The sequence below is a fragment of the Lissotriton helveticus genome, chromosome 1_1, assembly GCF_964261635.1.
Source record: "Lissotriton helveticus chromosome 1_1, aLisHel1.1, whole genome shotgun sequence".
NCBI classification, from domain to species: domain Eukaryota; kingdom Metazoa; phylum Chordata; class Amphibia; order Caudata; family Salamandridae; genus Lissotriton; species Lissotriton helveticus.
The window spans coordinates 2,093,513,147-2,093,529,330 of record NC_136057.1 but is presented as its reverse complement, the minus strand read 5'-3'; the positions used below and the strand labels follow the sequence as shown (position 1 = coordinate 2,093,529,330).

General features: G+C 46.9%; 1 protein-coding gene across 2 annotated transcripts in view; it reads right to left on the bottom strand.

Moving 5' to 3' along the window:
* LOC144756220 (di-N-acetylchitobiase-like) overlaps nucleotides 1–16,184 on the bottom strand; it is a 127,508-nt gene that overhangs the window by 31,668 nt on the left and 79,656 nt on the right. For both annotated transcript variants that reach the window (XM_078645839.1, XM_078645848.1), the window contains exons 4-5: nucleotides 13,598–13,769; nucleotides 4,007–4,104 (exon numbers count right to left, since the gene is read on the bottom strand). In XM_078645839.1, the coding sequence (XP_078501965.1) occupies nucleotides 4,007–4,104; nucleotides 13,598–13,769 (270 nt within the window). The remainder of the gene's footprint in view (nucleotides 1–4,006; nucleotides 4,105–13,597; nucleotides 13,770–16,184) is intronic.

Below are 16,184 nucleotides of genomic sequence, written 5' to 3'. Positions count from 1 at the left end.
CTATTCAGGGTGTAATGACGCTAGGGTAGTTGATTCAGCCATGTACTTGGGGGTGGCTATATCAGCAAATCTGGATAGGGTCGTAGAGATAAACATGGCTCCTCTGATGTCAAGAGTAAAGATAGATCTATTAAGGATGAATAATTTACACCTTTCACTGATGGGTTGCACTAACGTTATTAAGATGTTGATTCTCCCCAAATTTCTTTACTTTTTTAGATCGATTCCTTTATTCATTGAGAATAGTTGGTTTAATACATTAGAGACATTATGCAACAAATTCATCTGGGCCCATGGAAAGACGCGTAGGGCATATAAATATATGATGCTCCCAAGAGAAAGGGGGGGTGGGGCGCACCGGACTTCAGGCTATACTATATGGCAGCTGCTCTACAGTACATGCAGGGGTTAATAGGAGGAAATGGCCTGGATGAAAGAGTCAATAACTTGTCTACGAAAGTGTATGCTACGGTCCTAGGGACAGACGCGGGAAACTGCTTTTTAAACTGTATTGATTATGGCTACTTTAAAAGAACAAGGTTCAAGACGGTCTCATCTGCTGTTAAGATATGGACTGCCTTTTTGAAAAGAAGTAAAATTGGGTAGTATAATAGATACATTAGACTCTTTAGAAATAGGTCGTTCCCCCATGCAATTTTTGCAGATGAAGCAATGTTCGAATGGGCAAACAGGGAATCATCCAGATCGGGGACTTATTTGATATAGAGGGGATCGTACAGTTCGTAGATTTAAGAACTAAATTTGGTATTAACAATAGAGATTTCTTCAAGTATCTCCAGGTCAGGAGTTTCTTTAATCATAAAGCAGCGGGGTCTGTGGGAGTAGGCAGGAATGAGATACTGGAAAAAATTAGACTTTTGGGGGATCGCTCCATTAGGTCTTTCTATGCCTGTTTGATTGAAGGGAAAATTGATGACTTAGGAAAGGTGGGCAATAAATGGCCGGAAAAACTCAGCGTAGACGCTGGGTGGTTTAAAAAATCACTGGACCTGGGCCGTACTATACTGTGCTCATCCCCCATGCAGTCACAACACTATAAAACTATTTATTCTTTGTATCATACTCCTGCTAAGATAGCCAAATGGGGAGGGAGCACAGGTATAAATTGTCCCCGATGTAACGCTAGCGAAGCAGATAGTATTCACATTTTCGCTACATGCCCTCAATTACACACGCTAATAAGGGACATCGAGGGTTTTCTAGATAGATCTCTGGGGATTCAAATCAACCTTAGCCCAGCTAGAATAATTTTAGGTTTGGGATTGGAAGGGGCTGACACACATCAGGAATTTCTGTTTGTGGCAATGTCAGTATATAGATTGACCCTGGCAAGGGCTTGGCTTGACAAAAACCCACCAACACTGCAAACCTGGCTGGCTAATCTCTTGAATGCGTATAATATGGAGAAGATTATCTATGCACGTAAAGGGAAAAGGGGAAGAACATTAGGCCTAAGAATATGGCAACCCATTAGTATTTGGAAGGAAGGAATTGGGTCTCAGGTAGATCCAAGAAGGGCTTAAGCTTTAACTGTGGTTAACAAAGAAATTCATAAACATTGTTTGTGGAAATGTGTAACAAAAAGCTTGTATATCTTGTAAAAATAGTTTATGTAGCTATGAAGCATGAAGTATTAATGCTGGAAAATTCTATAATGTATAAAGTGTGTGCAACATGGAAAAAAAAAAAAATAATAAAAAAAAAAAGAGATCAGTGGAAATGTGAATGTGTGGTTGGAGTTTGAGTGTGAGCATGAGTTTAGCTGCTTCATTTGGATGACCTAAAGTCTGCTGGTGAGATGTGCTGGAATAACAGCATAGAGGACATTTCTGTAGTGCAGCTTGCTGATGATCAAGGCCTGTAGGAGGATTCTATGGGGGTTGAGAATGAGCCATCTGAAGGTTTTTCTGAGAAGTTGGAGGGTTCAAAAACAGGAGGATGCAATCATAACTGGTCATCGAGAAGTGCTCGTCAACCACTATTTTAGATTTCTGGCCTGGTTACACGAGCTGGGTGTCGGTCCTAGTATGGATAAGAAGCAAGCTAGATCATTTTCTTTACCAGAAAGAATCAAATGTTATGTTTAGGGAGATGAAGTCAGGTCTGACCAGAAGGTAAACATCCTTTACAACGCGGTGTTTACACCGCGCGTTCTTTACTACGCAGCCATTACAACGCAAGTCGTTACTACGACTTGCGCTGGAGGGCGCTCTTGTTAAAGGAATAGTTTGATTTTCTATTCCAACACCTTCCCTACTGTTACGTGGGCTGGAGTTGGAATACAAAATTAAACTAATCCACAATCCAGCGCCCTCCAACGCAAGTCGTTGTAACGACTTGCGTTGCAATGGCTGCGTCGTAAAGTACCGCGATCATTTTGATCGCGCTGTACTGACGTACATCCGACCAGAAGGTTGCCTTCTGAAAGCCTGAATGGATGCTCTCTGCAGAAGAGATCAAGAGAATCCTCACACCCCTTGAATTTATGACCTAGCAAGCTGTAACTCAGGTGACATATTACAAAGCTGAGCTGGCAAAACGTCTCGGACTGAACTGTTCCAATACATCAGGATGTGCAGCCATGTGAACCCATGCTGCCCACAGACTCCTACAAACTCACAATTGTCTTCCCTTGAACACTGATCCACAGCACACCAGTCTCAAATTTCCAGCCAAACATAACAAAAAGACTTGGTCATTGGGAAAGAGGAGGATTTTTAACAGGTGTGGTCAATCTCAACTCAAAGGTAATGATGGTTGTGCATGGTTCCCAACCCTGATCTACAAAAAACATAATGGTGACACACAAATGCGCACATCCTATATTCACATAAAGATGATCTCACCTTTCACCCTAAGGTCTAGGCATACTCTGAAAATCACCAACATTAAGGAAACTGATGACAAAATATGACATTTGTAATAACTGCCACCAACTTAGTAAAGTAAGAATCACCAAAACGCCTTCAGTATATGGATATCGTGCGAATGAACAAAGTTAAATTTTCAGACCCAGGAAATCTAATCTGTGAAGGATATGGTATGTCATGAAACACCTGTACATCTTCTCAGCAAAATAAAAAAAGGATTAGGGAGAGGAGAGGAAATGTCTGGGGATTTGGGTAGGTGCAAAGCTGGACAGCACCGGTGTTTAGGTTTTCCCATTTCTTTTTACTCCTTTGCAAAGTGATCGGAATTCCACCCCTTCATGAGAAGAATGTTCGGCTTCTAGAAAATGGAGGTTGCACATGTGCAAGTAAGCTTTACTAAAAAATATCTTGGTTCAATTTTTAACCAACTTTGCTACTCTTACATTGGTAATTGCAATTTTTTGATAAGCTCTACAGCATTAGTTTTGCAAAATAAATTATTTTCTCTTTTTTCATTGTCAACATTCCTAATCTATAATAACGTCTACATTTATAGGAAAACCTACTGCCATGACCTACTTTCCATGTAAGGTCAACAAACACAATGTGGGTGATTCTCAAATGTATGCGACTATGCCTCCAGGAACCAGGTGTGGAATCGAGCCCCTGCATGAAGCAGATGTGAAAGCCATCCTATGTGTTCATCTGAATTCTGCTCCTGTTTAATAAACACTGCTCTGACCCTTCAATTCAGTGCAAATTATCCAATTTAGAACATACGACAACATAGTAAGACTAAAGGATGGTGTACAGCACCCATACTAGAAGCGTATTGTGGAGGGTGGCCGCGAGGAGATACACAACAGTTATGCTAAAGCCTCTGAGTTCACGGAAGCACTCTACAAGCGGTATTTAAAGCCATTGCCTGGAAAGCGCTAGCAATCCATTATAAATATATATTTTTTTAAATGTGGGGATTTCAGTCAGCTTACTTCTTAAATCTATGACAGATCGAAGCTGAAGATATTTTGCAGATATTCACTTTTTTGTACAGAGTATACATTCATGCATAATTTATAAAACAAGCAACATGAATACATTTTGATCTACCCTACCTCTGATAGATTAAGGCAAGCATAATCGTAGCCATACCAGGGGACACCCATCACAAGCTTCTTAGGATCAACATTCATATGGCGATAGTCATCATATGCTTGTAAAAAAGGAAGAAAAAAATACAAGTATGACTATTCAAAATCAACAATATGTATTAAAAGGCAAGGATCAGATTTGTAACTGTACAGACACTGAAAATATTAATTTATGGGGGCATAAAACAGTGCTTAATTTGAGCCGGTGGTTTCCAGTGCTTTGCATCTATTTGTCAACACCGGCGATATGACAGGCGGCAAGATAGTGGCGTTGTTGCACAAGTTACTACTTGTGTAACGATATATCTGTAAGAGACATTAGTTAGTGATAGATTCCTTACATTAGAATATCCCCAGGCGTCAGACTGGATCCGGAATTTTTTTGCGTAGCAGTACCCTTGCGCGTCGGTAGGCGTCGTCTGCGGCTCCGCGTCCGTCGTCGGCTTCGTGGGCGCCGTGATGACGTCGTCGGAGTACTTAGACGCCGCCTCCGCGTGCTGACGTCAGTTCTTAGACACAGCTTTTCCGCGCCAGAAGCGCTGAGCCATGTTAAAAACCAACACTGGTGCCATTGAAACTAGGGCCCTGAAAGGGGGGTAACCCTAACCCTAGATATCGGTTCGCAGAACGGGGAGGATGGGTGGGTCGGTAAGGAATCTATCACTAACTAATGTCTCTTACAGATATATCGTTACACAAGTAGTAACTTGTGCATCTGAAAGAGACACGTTAGTGATAGATTCCTTACCGTAGAATAGATTCCCCAGCAATACCAACCCCGGTGGTGAGTCTGCGAACCAATAATCACACCAGAAAGTCCTGGAGGACAGAACGGACAAAGAAGCCATCCCTCCGGCCTTGGCTGTCCAGGCAGTAGTGTCTTGCAAACGTGTGCAGTGATGCCCACGTTGCTGCCTGACAGATGTCTTGTAAGGGCACTCCCCGGCCCAGGGCAGTTGTAGTCGCCGTGGCTCGGGTGGAATGAGCCCGCAATCCAACAGGGGGCTCCTTTTTAGCCAAGGAGTAACATGCCTGGATACACAAGATGATCCACTGGGAGATGGTCCTCTTGTGTACCGCTTTCCCCTTCTTAGCGGCCACGTAACCAACAAAGAGTTGGTCATACACCCGGAACTGGTGTGTGCGATCTAGATAGTAAGAGAGCGCACGTTTTGGGTCAAGACGGTGGAGCCGCTCTTCCTCTTTAGAGGGGTGCGGAGGCGGAAAGAAGGTTGGCAAGGTGATGGACTGCCCGATGTGGAAGGCTGTGACAACCTTGGGCAGGAAAGTTGGCTTAGTACGTAACACGACCTTGTCCGGATGGACAGAAAGGAAAGGAGGAGTACAAGAAAGAGCTTGGAGCTCACTCACTCTCCTGGCAGAGGTGATGGCAACCAGGAAGGCAGTCTTCAAGGTAACAAGACGGAGAGGACAGTTGTGAAGTGGCTCAAAGGGAGCGCACATCAGAAACGTAAGAACAAGGTTCAAGTCCCACTGAGGCATCACAAACGGAACAGGAGGGAATGTGTGTGTGATGCCCTTCAGAAATCGATTTACAATAGGGGACTTGAACAAAGAAGGTTGATCAGGCAGCCTTAGAAAGGCGGAAAGGGCAGAAAGGTAGCCCTTGATAGTGCCCAGAGCAGAGCCCTGCTGGGCAAGAGAAAGAAGGAAGAGAAGAACCTCAGAAAGAGGGGCAGCAAGAGGATCCACAGCCTTTGCTGTGCACCATGCCACAAATCTGTTCCACCTGCAGGCGTATACCGACTTAGTAGAGGGACGCCTGGCTGCCAGAATGACATTACAGACTTCAGGGGGCAAGTCAAATGGCCTCAACTGTCGCCGCTCAATCTCCAGGCATGGAGGTGGAGACTGGACAGGTTCGGGTGGAGGAACGTCCCCTGCTGCTGCGGGTCCTCCTGAAGAGGCAGACGAACCGGGGGATCGACTGACGTACTGAGTAGCTCTGGATACCAGTACCTTCGTGCCCAGTCCGGAGCCACAAGGATGACTTGTGCCCGGTCGCGCTTAATCTTCTTCAGCACTCTGGGCAGAAGTGGTATAGGCAGAAAGGCGTATAACAGACCGCAACTCCACACGCGGCGAAAAGCGTCGCCGAGCGAGTGCCGCCTTGGAAATTCCAACGCGCAGAACCGATGACATTGCGCGGTCTCTTCGGTGGCAAATAGATCTAGCTAAGGCTCTCCCCATTGCTGGAAGAGGCCTTGCGCCACGTCCGAGTTCAGACACCATTCGTGATCCATCATGCACCGATGGCTGAGTTCGTCTGTCCTGGCGTTCAGAGAACCTGCCAGGTGTTGAACCACCAGGGTCATGCCCTGCTGTTCCAACCACTGCCAGAGGCGCAGAGCCTCCTGGCAAAGGGTCCACGACCCCACCCCGCCCTGTTTGTTGCAGTACCACATGGTGGTGGTGTTGTCCGTGAACACCTGCACTACACTCCCCCGGACAGAGGGGAGGAATGCCTTCAGTGCTAGACGAATCGCCCGCAGCTCCAAAAGGTTGATATGGAGCTGGGACTCCGCCGGAGACCAGAGGCCTCTGATCTCCGCCTCTCCCATGTGGTCTCCCCAGCCCTGGAGGGACGCGTCCGTCACAACTACGTGCTCCGGCTGGGGAAGGGAGAGGGATCGGCCACTGACCCAATCGCGGTCCGTGAGCCACCACTGCAGCTGTCTCGCAGTGCCCTCCGAGATCAGGACGTGGTCGGACAGGTTGCCCTGATGCTGGGCCCACTGAAACTTCAGGTCCCACTGCAGAGCCCGCATCCGCCAGCTGGCGTGATGCACCAGTAGGATGCAGGAGGCCATCAGCCCCAGAAGCCGCAGCGTCAACCTGACCGAGACCCGGGATAAAGGCTGAAATATTGGAATCAGGGCCTGAATATCCCGGACCCACTGTTCGGGTGGATAAACCCGAAACCGCGCCGAGTCGGGAACCGCTCCGATGAAGAGGAGGGTCTGAGAGGGGCACAGGTGTGGCTTTGGCACATTGGTGGAGAACCCCAGCTGGTGCAGGAGATCTGCCGTAGTCTGGAGGTGGCTGACGACTGTCTGGGGCGAGCCCGCCTTCAACAGCCAGTCGTCGAGGTAGGGGAAGACTGAAACCCCTAACCTGCACAGATGAGCTGCGACCACCGCCATCACCTTTGTGAACACCCGTGGGCGCTGGTAAGGCCGAAGGGGAGCACGGTATACTGAAAGTGCTCGTGGCCAACCGTGAACCGCAGGTAGCGCCGGTGGGCCGGCAGGACGGGGATGTGGAAATAAGTGTCCTGCAAGTCCAACGCTACCATCCAGTCTCCCGGGTCCAGGGCAGACAAGACCTGAGCCAGAGTCAGCATTTTGAACTTCTCTTCCGGAGCAAGACGTTGACGTTCCGTAGGTCCAAGATATGGCGTAGGCCCCCTTTGCCCTTCTTGGGTACCAGAAAGTAGTGGGAGTAGCAACCACACCCTACTTCTGGCCCAGGAACGCGCTCGATGGCCCCCTTGGCCAAGAGGGCCGTAACTTCCTCCTGCAGAAGTCGCAAATGATCCCCCGATACACGGTGGTTCTGTGGTGGCATGGCTGGAGGAGTCGCCTCGAAGGGGAGGGAGTAGCCCTTTCGAACGATTTCCAGCACCCCCCTGTCCGACGTGACAGTGCACCAGTGAAGGTGGTGATGGCGAACCCTGCCCCCCACTGGTGTCACATGGGCCTGAAAGCACAGACTAGGAGGGTTTTGAGGCGGATGCTGCGGGGGAAGATGTGGACTGACCTCACCGTTGACCCCGACCGCTGCCACGGCGGTTTCCACGGCCGCCACCACGCTGGGCATTACCCTGCGGAGCGTGGTTGGCAGCACGTGTGGGTACACCCCTTCCGTGGCCACGAAAGCAGTGAAAGGCAGCCGATTGCTGGCGCGGGGCCGAGAGGCCCAAGGACTTGGCCGTAGCCCTGGAGTCCTTAAAGCGTTCAAGCGCATGGTCTGCCTTGTCGCCAAAAAGGCGACGGCCATCAAACGGCATGTCCATCAGTGTGTTTTGGACATCGGCCGAAAAGTTGGTGGACCTCAATCAGGCGTGGCGTCTGACCGCCACTGTCGTTGCCATCGCTCTACCTAGTGAGTCGGTGGTATCCAGCCCACACCGGATAGAATATCTGGCTGCATCCCGGCCCTCCACAAGGGCTTGGCCGAGTTTGGCCCGTACCTCCAACGGACACTCTGGCAGCACTTCCGCAACCGTATCCTACAGAGAGTGGGTGTAGCGGCCCAAGAGGCATGCGATGTTGGAAGACCGCAGTCCCAGACTAAGGGAAGAGAAGATATTTTTACCAAACTGCTCGTACCTCTTGGATTCCCTGTCCGGCGGAGCCGACGGGAATGCGGTCTGGGAATTGGAGGCCTGGATGACCAGTCTCTCGGAGGTGGGGTGGGTGGACAGGAAACATGGGTCGCCCGGAGCCGGGCGGTGGCGTCTGGCCACGTTCCTATCTACGGGCAAACCCGTAGCGGGCTTGGACCAAGTGCCCAAAAGAACGTCGGTTAAGGCCTCGTTAAACGGCAGCAGAGGCTCGGCTGAGCATGAATGCGGCTTAAGGACCTCAGTGAGGAGGTTAGTCCTCATGGCCGCGACGGGGAGCTCAAGGCCCAAGGCCTTGGCCGCCCTCATCAACACCACACCATAGGATGCCCCCTCCTCCGTAGCCACGGTAGGAGGTGAGACAAAGCCAGTGTCTGGCGAAGTGTCAATACCACTGGCCTCCCCAAGGTCACCTGCCCAGTCCTCATTAGACTGGCATTCACGTGCCAGAGGGTCCTCAGACCCCTCCCAATCCTCCTCATCACCCATCTCCTGGTACTCAGGGTTAGAATATGATGGGGCCGGTTCATGGAAAGTAAACTCTCCAAACGGCGTCTGAAGCGGCGCCCAGCGGCGCCGCACCGGCGCCAGAACCGGGTCGAGGGAGGCATCAGGGATGGCGCCGCCCGAGGACGGCGCCGGGGGTGACACCTGCGGGGTCGGCGCCGGGGAGGTCGTTAAGTCCACCGGCGACGACCCGGAACCGGATCCAGCGGGGCCCTGCGGCGCCGGGCCCGAAGGCGCCGGCGGCGTCGGAGCCGAAGCCCCCGACCCGCTAGGACCCCCAGATGGGTCCGCTGGGCCCGAAGGCGCCGCGGAGCTCGTCGGAGGAGAGAGGGACCTCATGGCCATGAGGAACCGCTCGATCTCCTCCGGCGCCGCGTTAGGCCCAGGGACCGGAGGGTATGCGGCCGGACGCGGCGCATGCGACTCAGACGGAGCCGCGTGGGCGGTGCCACCTGAACCCCCGTCCGCGTCGCGTGAGCGTCGGGGGTCGTCGAAAGAGCGATGACGTCTCTTCGACTTCTTGTGCTTACCTGACGACTTCGACCCTGAGGAGTGATGTCGACTCCCGTAGCTATGATGGCTCCGCTCCCGCGACCGGTCCCTCGACCTCCGTCCGGACAGGGACCTCTCTTGCCGCGGGGCCGACTGCCGGAGTTCGAGCCGCTTACGGGACCGCTCCCGTCTAGCCTTCGAAGTCAGGGTCGGAACGGGTCTTGTCATCGTGGTCAACGCCGAGACAGTGGAGACACCGACGGTGAGGGTCGGTGACCGACAGCCGGTCGCAATCCTCACAGGGCTTAAAACCTGGCATCCCTACCGGCACCGTTCAGAGTCGAAGACTTCGAAAAAGTATGATCAAAAGACCAAAAAAGTTTTAGTCAAAAAGTGACTACGGTACCACTTTTTCCGGATCTGCCCTGCTGGCACGGAAAAAAGAAGAACTGACGTCAGCACGCGGCGGCGGCGTCTAAGTACTCCGACGACATCACGGCGCCCACGACGCCGGACGTGGAGCCGCAGACGACGCCTACCGACGCGCAAGGGTACTGCTACGCAAAAAAATTCCGGATCCAGTCTGACGCCTGGGGATATTCTAAGGTAAGGAATCTATCACTAACGTGTCTCTTTCAGATAGGCTAATTTAGAGAGAAGCACAACAACAGATATTTATTAATTCTTTTTAAATTAAAAAGGACAAATACCTGTCACCCAAACCATTCTTATAGCTTTTGGGACCTGGAATAGCCCTGATTGTCGCCTTTGTAGGAGTGCAATGGTTAGTAGTTGAGTTGGTTATTTCACAGGCAGCGCAAGCAGAGGCAATGACTGGTGCAAGCTGCAGTGGCCTCCTGACGAGGGCCCTGGTACTTATTTATTTACAAATTAAGCACTGGCATAAACATTCCTTTGTAACTTTAAGGCCAGGCTACTCATTTGTATCATAATCTCCCACCAGTGGTTTCCTTGACATATCCAAAGCCTCTATAAAGATTCTGAGATGGTCAAGGGAAGAAGGTTAAGGGGGCATGAAGAGCTCAGGTCCCCACTCCTGCTACTTCTACCCTATTTTAAAACAAGAAAAGGAGTTCATTTTACTGATACGTAGAGGCGGAGATGGGTGGATTGTTTATGAATAAGAGGCACAAACCTATAAAGTAGAACTGTGATACAGATAAGCAATGTTTGCTTCTTCAGCATGTGATGCTCATTGTTTGTATCTGGTAGAGGACAAAAACTATGCAGTACCACGTTTTAAGAATGGGTTAAATAGGCACATCTGCACGCTCTCCTGGCAACAGATTATTTCTTGCTTGCATCCTTGTTTTTCTCCCCTTTTCAAGCTTCTCATACTTTCTTTATTTTTTCTGACCCTTTCTTCAATTAGTTTTCTCCGTTGCATTGATTGCCCTCTTTCTTCTCTCACTTATTTCCCCCTTTATCTCGCCCTTTCATGCATTTTCTTTGTTCCCCCTTTTCTTCTTTTCCTGCTCTGCTTCACCTTTCTTTGTCTTTATTTTCTCCCCTCTTTACTTTTGTTTCTCTAATGTTTTCACACTTGCTGCTTGCTTAGTTTCTTTCTCCTTTTAATCGTCCCTTTTTCCCTCTTTCATTGTGGTTGGATTCTTCATTCCCCCTTTCCCTACTTCTCCATCAAGTTATGCTATTCTTTTACAGTGTCACATATGCGTGAGAGCCTCGATCTGGAGGCACTGGAGTCTATAATCTAAATTCAATGAGCGCATGAAGACCCTGTCAAAGGTTTAGAGTGACCCTGAACTGCTAAAGTGCTTACACTGGATAGCCTAGCTAGAAGCCCGGCAGCAGGAGTGGGGGATCCACAATGCTCCTGCGTAGAAGATAGTTTCAACCAGTTTTATGTTGCGCTTACAACATTCATTTCTTGTTTTTCTGTCATTTAGAATCCTCCATGGCTTGTGTAGGGCTCATCAGGCCTCTGTTACCAGAGATAAAAGCAACTGTTCTGTGTTCGTTTGTTCCTTATCACCTTGACTAAATGACGGTGTCAAAACATGGAGACAAAGAGAGAAGGCTGCTCTCAAGAGGGTGAAATCTTCTGTCACTACATCTATGTCAGGAACCTTTCTCATGCACATTTTCTCTTCCTGGTTTGTCTCTACCCGGCTCATCAGGTCTTAGAATGGTGCGATTCCAATCCACTTCTGTGCAATTTAAAATGTGATCGAAAAGGAAACTCCGTACCTTGGTACTCCATAGGTTTGGTCTCGGGCACTATTCTTGCATGCCCTGAACTGGAGGGGAGTATAGGGGGTAGCAAGAGTTTAACCATGGGGGACCCCTATAGGACATCCAGGTTAACAACGCAGCACCAATCAATCCTTGCGACAGAAGAGAAAATAAATGATAAGACTTGTAACAAAATGTGCTGATAAGATTTCTTATCTATAAACTCTGCCGATTCAGCAAGGATTGTGCGAAACTTTACGGTGGCAAAGATTTGGGAAACTTCTAATTTTTGCCCTTTATGCAGTTTCCAATGTTTCCTGGATTACGTTTACCTGTGTAAAGATTTTATCTGCATTATTAGATAATATCATGCAAATCAAAATAGCATGCCATCGAATCAAACCTAGCCAAAGGTCTGCAGAAGTTATTTCTGCAAATGTGCTTTTTGCGTAACTTTCATATGCAGAATGGTATTGTGCAACAGAAGAACACTGACTGTTTTCTGTGATTTACATCATCTGAAAAATCATTTTAAGTATTAAATAATGCTGTGCGACTCAGACGATTATCAAGAAACAGTTGTGGCATTGGAAATAATAGGACAATAACATGGATATTTACACTAATAGTATTTGTTCAGCACAATGGCAATATTTCGGGATAAGATGTGTAAACTTAGAAAAAGCACTCAGGAAGCCCAGCGGATAGAATGCATTATAATTTATACAGAAAAATCAAGTAAAAATAAATAGCAAATTGTACGATGTCCCAAGTGAAAAAGCAGAACCTATGTACAGAGGTGACTGGTTCTGACATAAATTAAGGTTTCAAAAATACAAAAGAACAAAAAGCGACCATCTAATCAATTTGTAATAATCATTCACAACCTCCTGTGACAATAACGGAGGATGACGTTTCGACCTATGAAATATGAGGTCTCATCAGGACCTAAGATAGAGGGACACCTGGGTTTATATTTGTATTCTGTCAGATTGGTGGTGTGTGCACCCGAAAGAAAGTGACTCAGTGAAGTAGAGGAGAAAATTACTTGCATAGGACCCACCCTGGCACCCTAAGTGGGGAAGGGAGGGATCGGAGAGTCTGGAACGCGTATGTTCAATTATACCTCGGTGTAAAAAGGAATGAACCAAAAAGTCATTTTCGGTATGTATTTCGCAAGTGGAGTTTTACGATGTGGCACGTCAGCGAAGTCAGGACATTGAATGCCTGCCTGCCATTGGTAGATACCGAAGCCGCTAGGAGGAGAACAGCATCTGTCTCCGTTCACGATTAGTAACCTCGAAACGCCATCAATACGCTTGTAAAGTGAACCATTGTACTCATCCTCCGTTATTATACCATTATTATAAGTATCAATGTTATTGTCCTATTTTTTTCCACAGGCACCTCTTTTTCATGATCTACAATATGTACCCTGGTTCCTTGTGAGTAGGGTGTCCCTCGTCTCCTTTGAGTGCGACTAAGATGGTCACAAAAGTCATGATTAAAGAAAAACGTTGCTACCTTTCCAAAGTTTTCCATATAACTTTCCAATGGTGGTGAAAAAAGATAACTCCACACGCCACTTTCTGCTCCTACATGAAGAGTTTCAGCCTGTTAAAGTGCTTACATTTTGAAAACAGTAAATAATAATGCAGGGGCTCAAGGTTTTTCTTAGGAGTCCACCACCAGATTCGCAGAACGAGCTGTAGAAGACCAATTCTGCCTAATCTAGATTGCACCCAGTACCGCTTTGTTTCTACCACCATGCTCTTTTTGTCTCCTAATCTCACCATTCCTTTTTTATATATATTTTCTTCCTTTGACAATACTTTCCTATCTTTCTCTTTTCCCTTCTTTCTCCCTTTTTTCTCCTGCTCAAAATTTGACCATGAAAAAGGAAGCCTGGCCTCCAAAAAGGAGTGCAATGTGGCCAGTGATATTAATATAGGCAGGGTTCGTTACCTGATGCTTACCAACTAGTGTTTGATTGTAAGGGGCATTGGCTCCTGCAATACAGTCTGTCCAAATCTGAGACTGCTCATCATAAGACATGACAAACAGGAAATCGCTGACCTCTGCTATACCGCTGTAATTGTAACATCTTAGGTCAATGCACTTCGGAGACCAGGCCACATCAAAAGTAACCTAGGAAAACAAAAGAAAGATTATTCTGTTTAAGAAAAATAAAAATTGTAATTGGTAAATGGGAAACATTTACATCGATTTGTACGCTCTTTAAACAACATTTATTTATTTATTAACAGTTTTATAATGAGTGTTAAAGCAGTGCACAATAAAATAATGGACAGTTAGAGTAAAAATAGACCAGGGATGAACTAGGTACAAAAAGGATTTGAATAACTCCTACTCTGCCTCTAATCTAAGCTAGGAATCTATTTACATGTTACACAGAGTAAAGCAATTTCATTAGGTAAAAAGCTCTCGAATAGGTGGGGGTGAACAATTTGGGAAACCATTTATAGAGCACATAAAATAGAGGGATTAGTTAAGCAAATATTTCTCAATCAGAAGGGATATTACGTTCTACTTGCAGGAGTCAAACAATCAATGGGTTTACTCGAGGCTAGGTGGAAATCGAGTTGCATATTCTGGGTACAAATCCAGAGAAGGAGCAGAAGTTGTCTTTTTTATGATGAATGCAGACTACCTTAAAAATTTACTGAGCTTTGATAAAGTGCCTGGCCAGACATACAAGAACAGGGAAAATTTGACTGAAGTGTTTTACCACTGAAACTAATCTTGGTGCTGCGTTAAGTTTAGCCTTCAAAGGTTCAAAGTAGGTTTTGGGAATTCCGGTTAGGAACGCATTGAGATACTCCTATATGTCTCGAACTTGAACCACATTTTTAAGATCGATTGAGGAAGGAACAGTTTAATATTTCTACATGTTTTGTTGAGCGCTTCTTGTGGTAGTTTACCTCAATGCTATCAGGTTTAATTCTTCTTTAGTGTGATTCTAAGTTATTTGGAGCAATTGAGGATTTGGGGTCTGCAGTTTAGAACTTTAGCAAACTCAACCAGTCTTGAAACACGAGTGTGCTGTGCGGTGCAGAGAGTAGGAGGAATTCAGTGGGTTCAGCCTATGGTGGTTGAGCGACATCCAAGTTTGCATGTAGTATATCTCTAGTGATTCAACTTTTAGGTAGAACAGAGAATCGTCTGCGTAGAGATGGTACACGAGTTCGGGGTAATGTAGGTCTGGGGTTCCACGTAAAGATTAAACATTAGGGGATACTATGGAGTCTGCTGGAACTCCTTGGATGACTGCAGCTGGATCTGACAGGGTTCCATTCAGTTTGATGAATTGGACCAATTGCTCAAGTATGAGGAAAACCGGTTTAGGATGTATTCCCTTTCTCTCTTTCATAGTGTTAATTGCGAGATCATAGTTAACTATATCAAAGACTGCTGACCTCGAGGAGAAGAAGTAGACAGAATCATCCCGGTCTAGAATGTGAACAGCGTCAATCAATCAATAAAGGCACTGTTTCTGCACTGCCACCAGCACAGAAAAATGAAGTTGTTTAGCATGTCGATATCCTAAATAGATTTCTTGAGTAAACACTTTGCTTTCTAAACCTTCTGCTAGAAAATGGAGGTTAGACGCAGGACAGAAGTCATAGGGGTTCTGCTCAAAAGAAGGCCTCTTATTTTCAGGCAGTTCGACACTTCACCTAGGGGAAGGGAGGCATTGATCACTCTCATACAGTAGGGGGCGATGTGATAAGTGATTTCCGTGAGGAAGTTGGAGGGGATCGGATCCGCAATGTATCTGGCGAGTCAAGGTTGCCGATTGTCTCTGTTTTGCTTGCTTATCTTTCAGCAAAGACTTTTGAAATCTCCTTGCATGTATCCTTTGTTGTTTTGTTAACAGTTTTCATGTTTGGGCATAATTGTTGTAGGATATCATTGAAGAGGTTTCTGGTGAGGTTTCACTGAAACTAAAGAAGGAGGTCTTCGTCTCAAAGATGATGCTCTTGTGCTTTCTCCTTTCTTGCGTCAGATGCCAGATTGAGGGGTTGTCTCAACTTCTCTCAACCGACCTAAGCCATCTTCGTACTTTATTTAGATCCTTGCTCGACCATAAGGATGAGATTTTATTTTTTGCCTCTTGAGGTTCAAACTAGCCTTTCCATCTTTATGCTAGCCAATGTTTTGACGTTATGAGGCGTCAAGTAACTTGCTGATTGAATCTTGATAGTGGGTTGAAGGTGTGACATGACTTTTTTGGCACATTCGTGTCAATTCTTTTTGTCTCCCATCCACTGTTTTAGTCTGAAGACTTGTCCTTCGAGAAGAATGATGTGGCGACATACGCTACTCAACACAAACTTAATTGTAAGAGTTTAAACAGGTTTCAATTTGTCAGTTAAACTACATTTTTCTGTACTTCTGATAGAGCTCCCACAATTACCACATGAGATCATGATGCTTGGACAGCCTTTCTCTGCCAGCATAGCCTGCTGGAAAGCCGGATGCTCGATGACATTTGGAGAAAACGCATCGCACACTGATTTTAATGGGAATGGTGAAATCTAT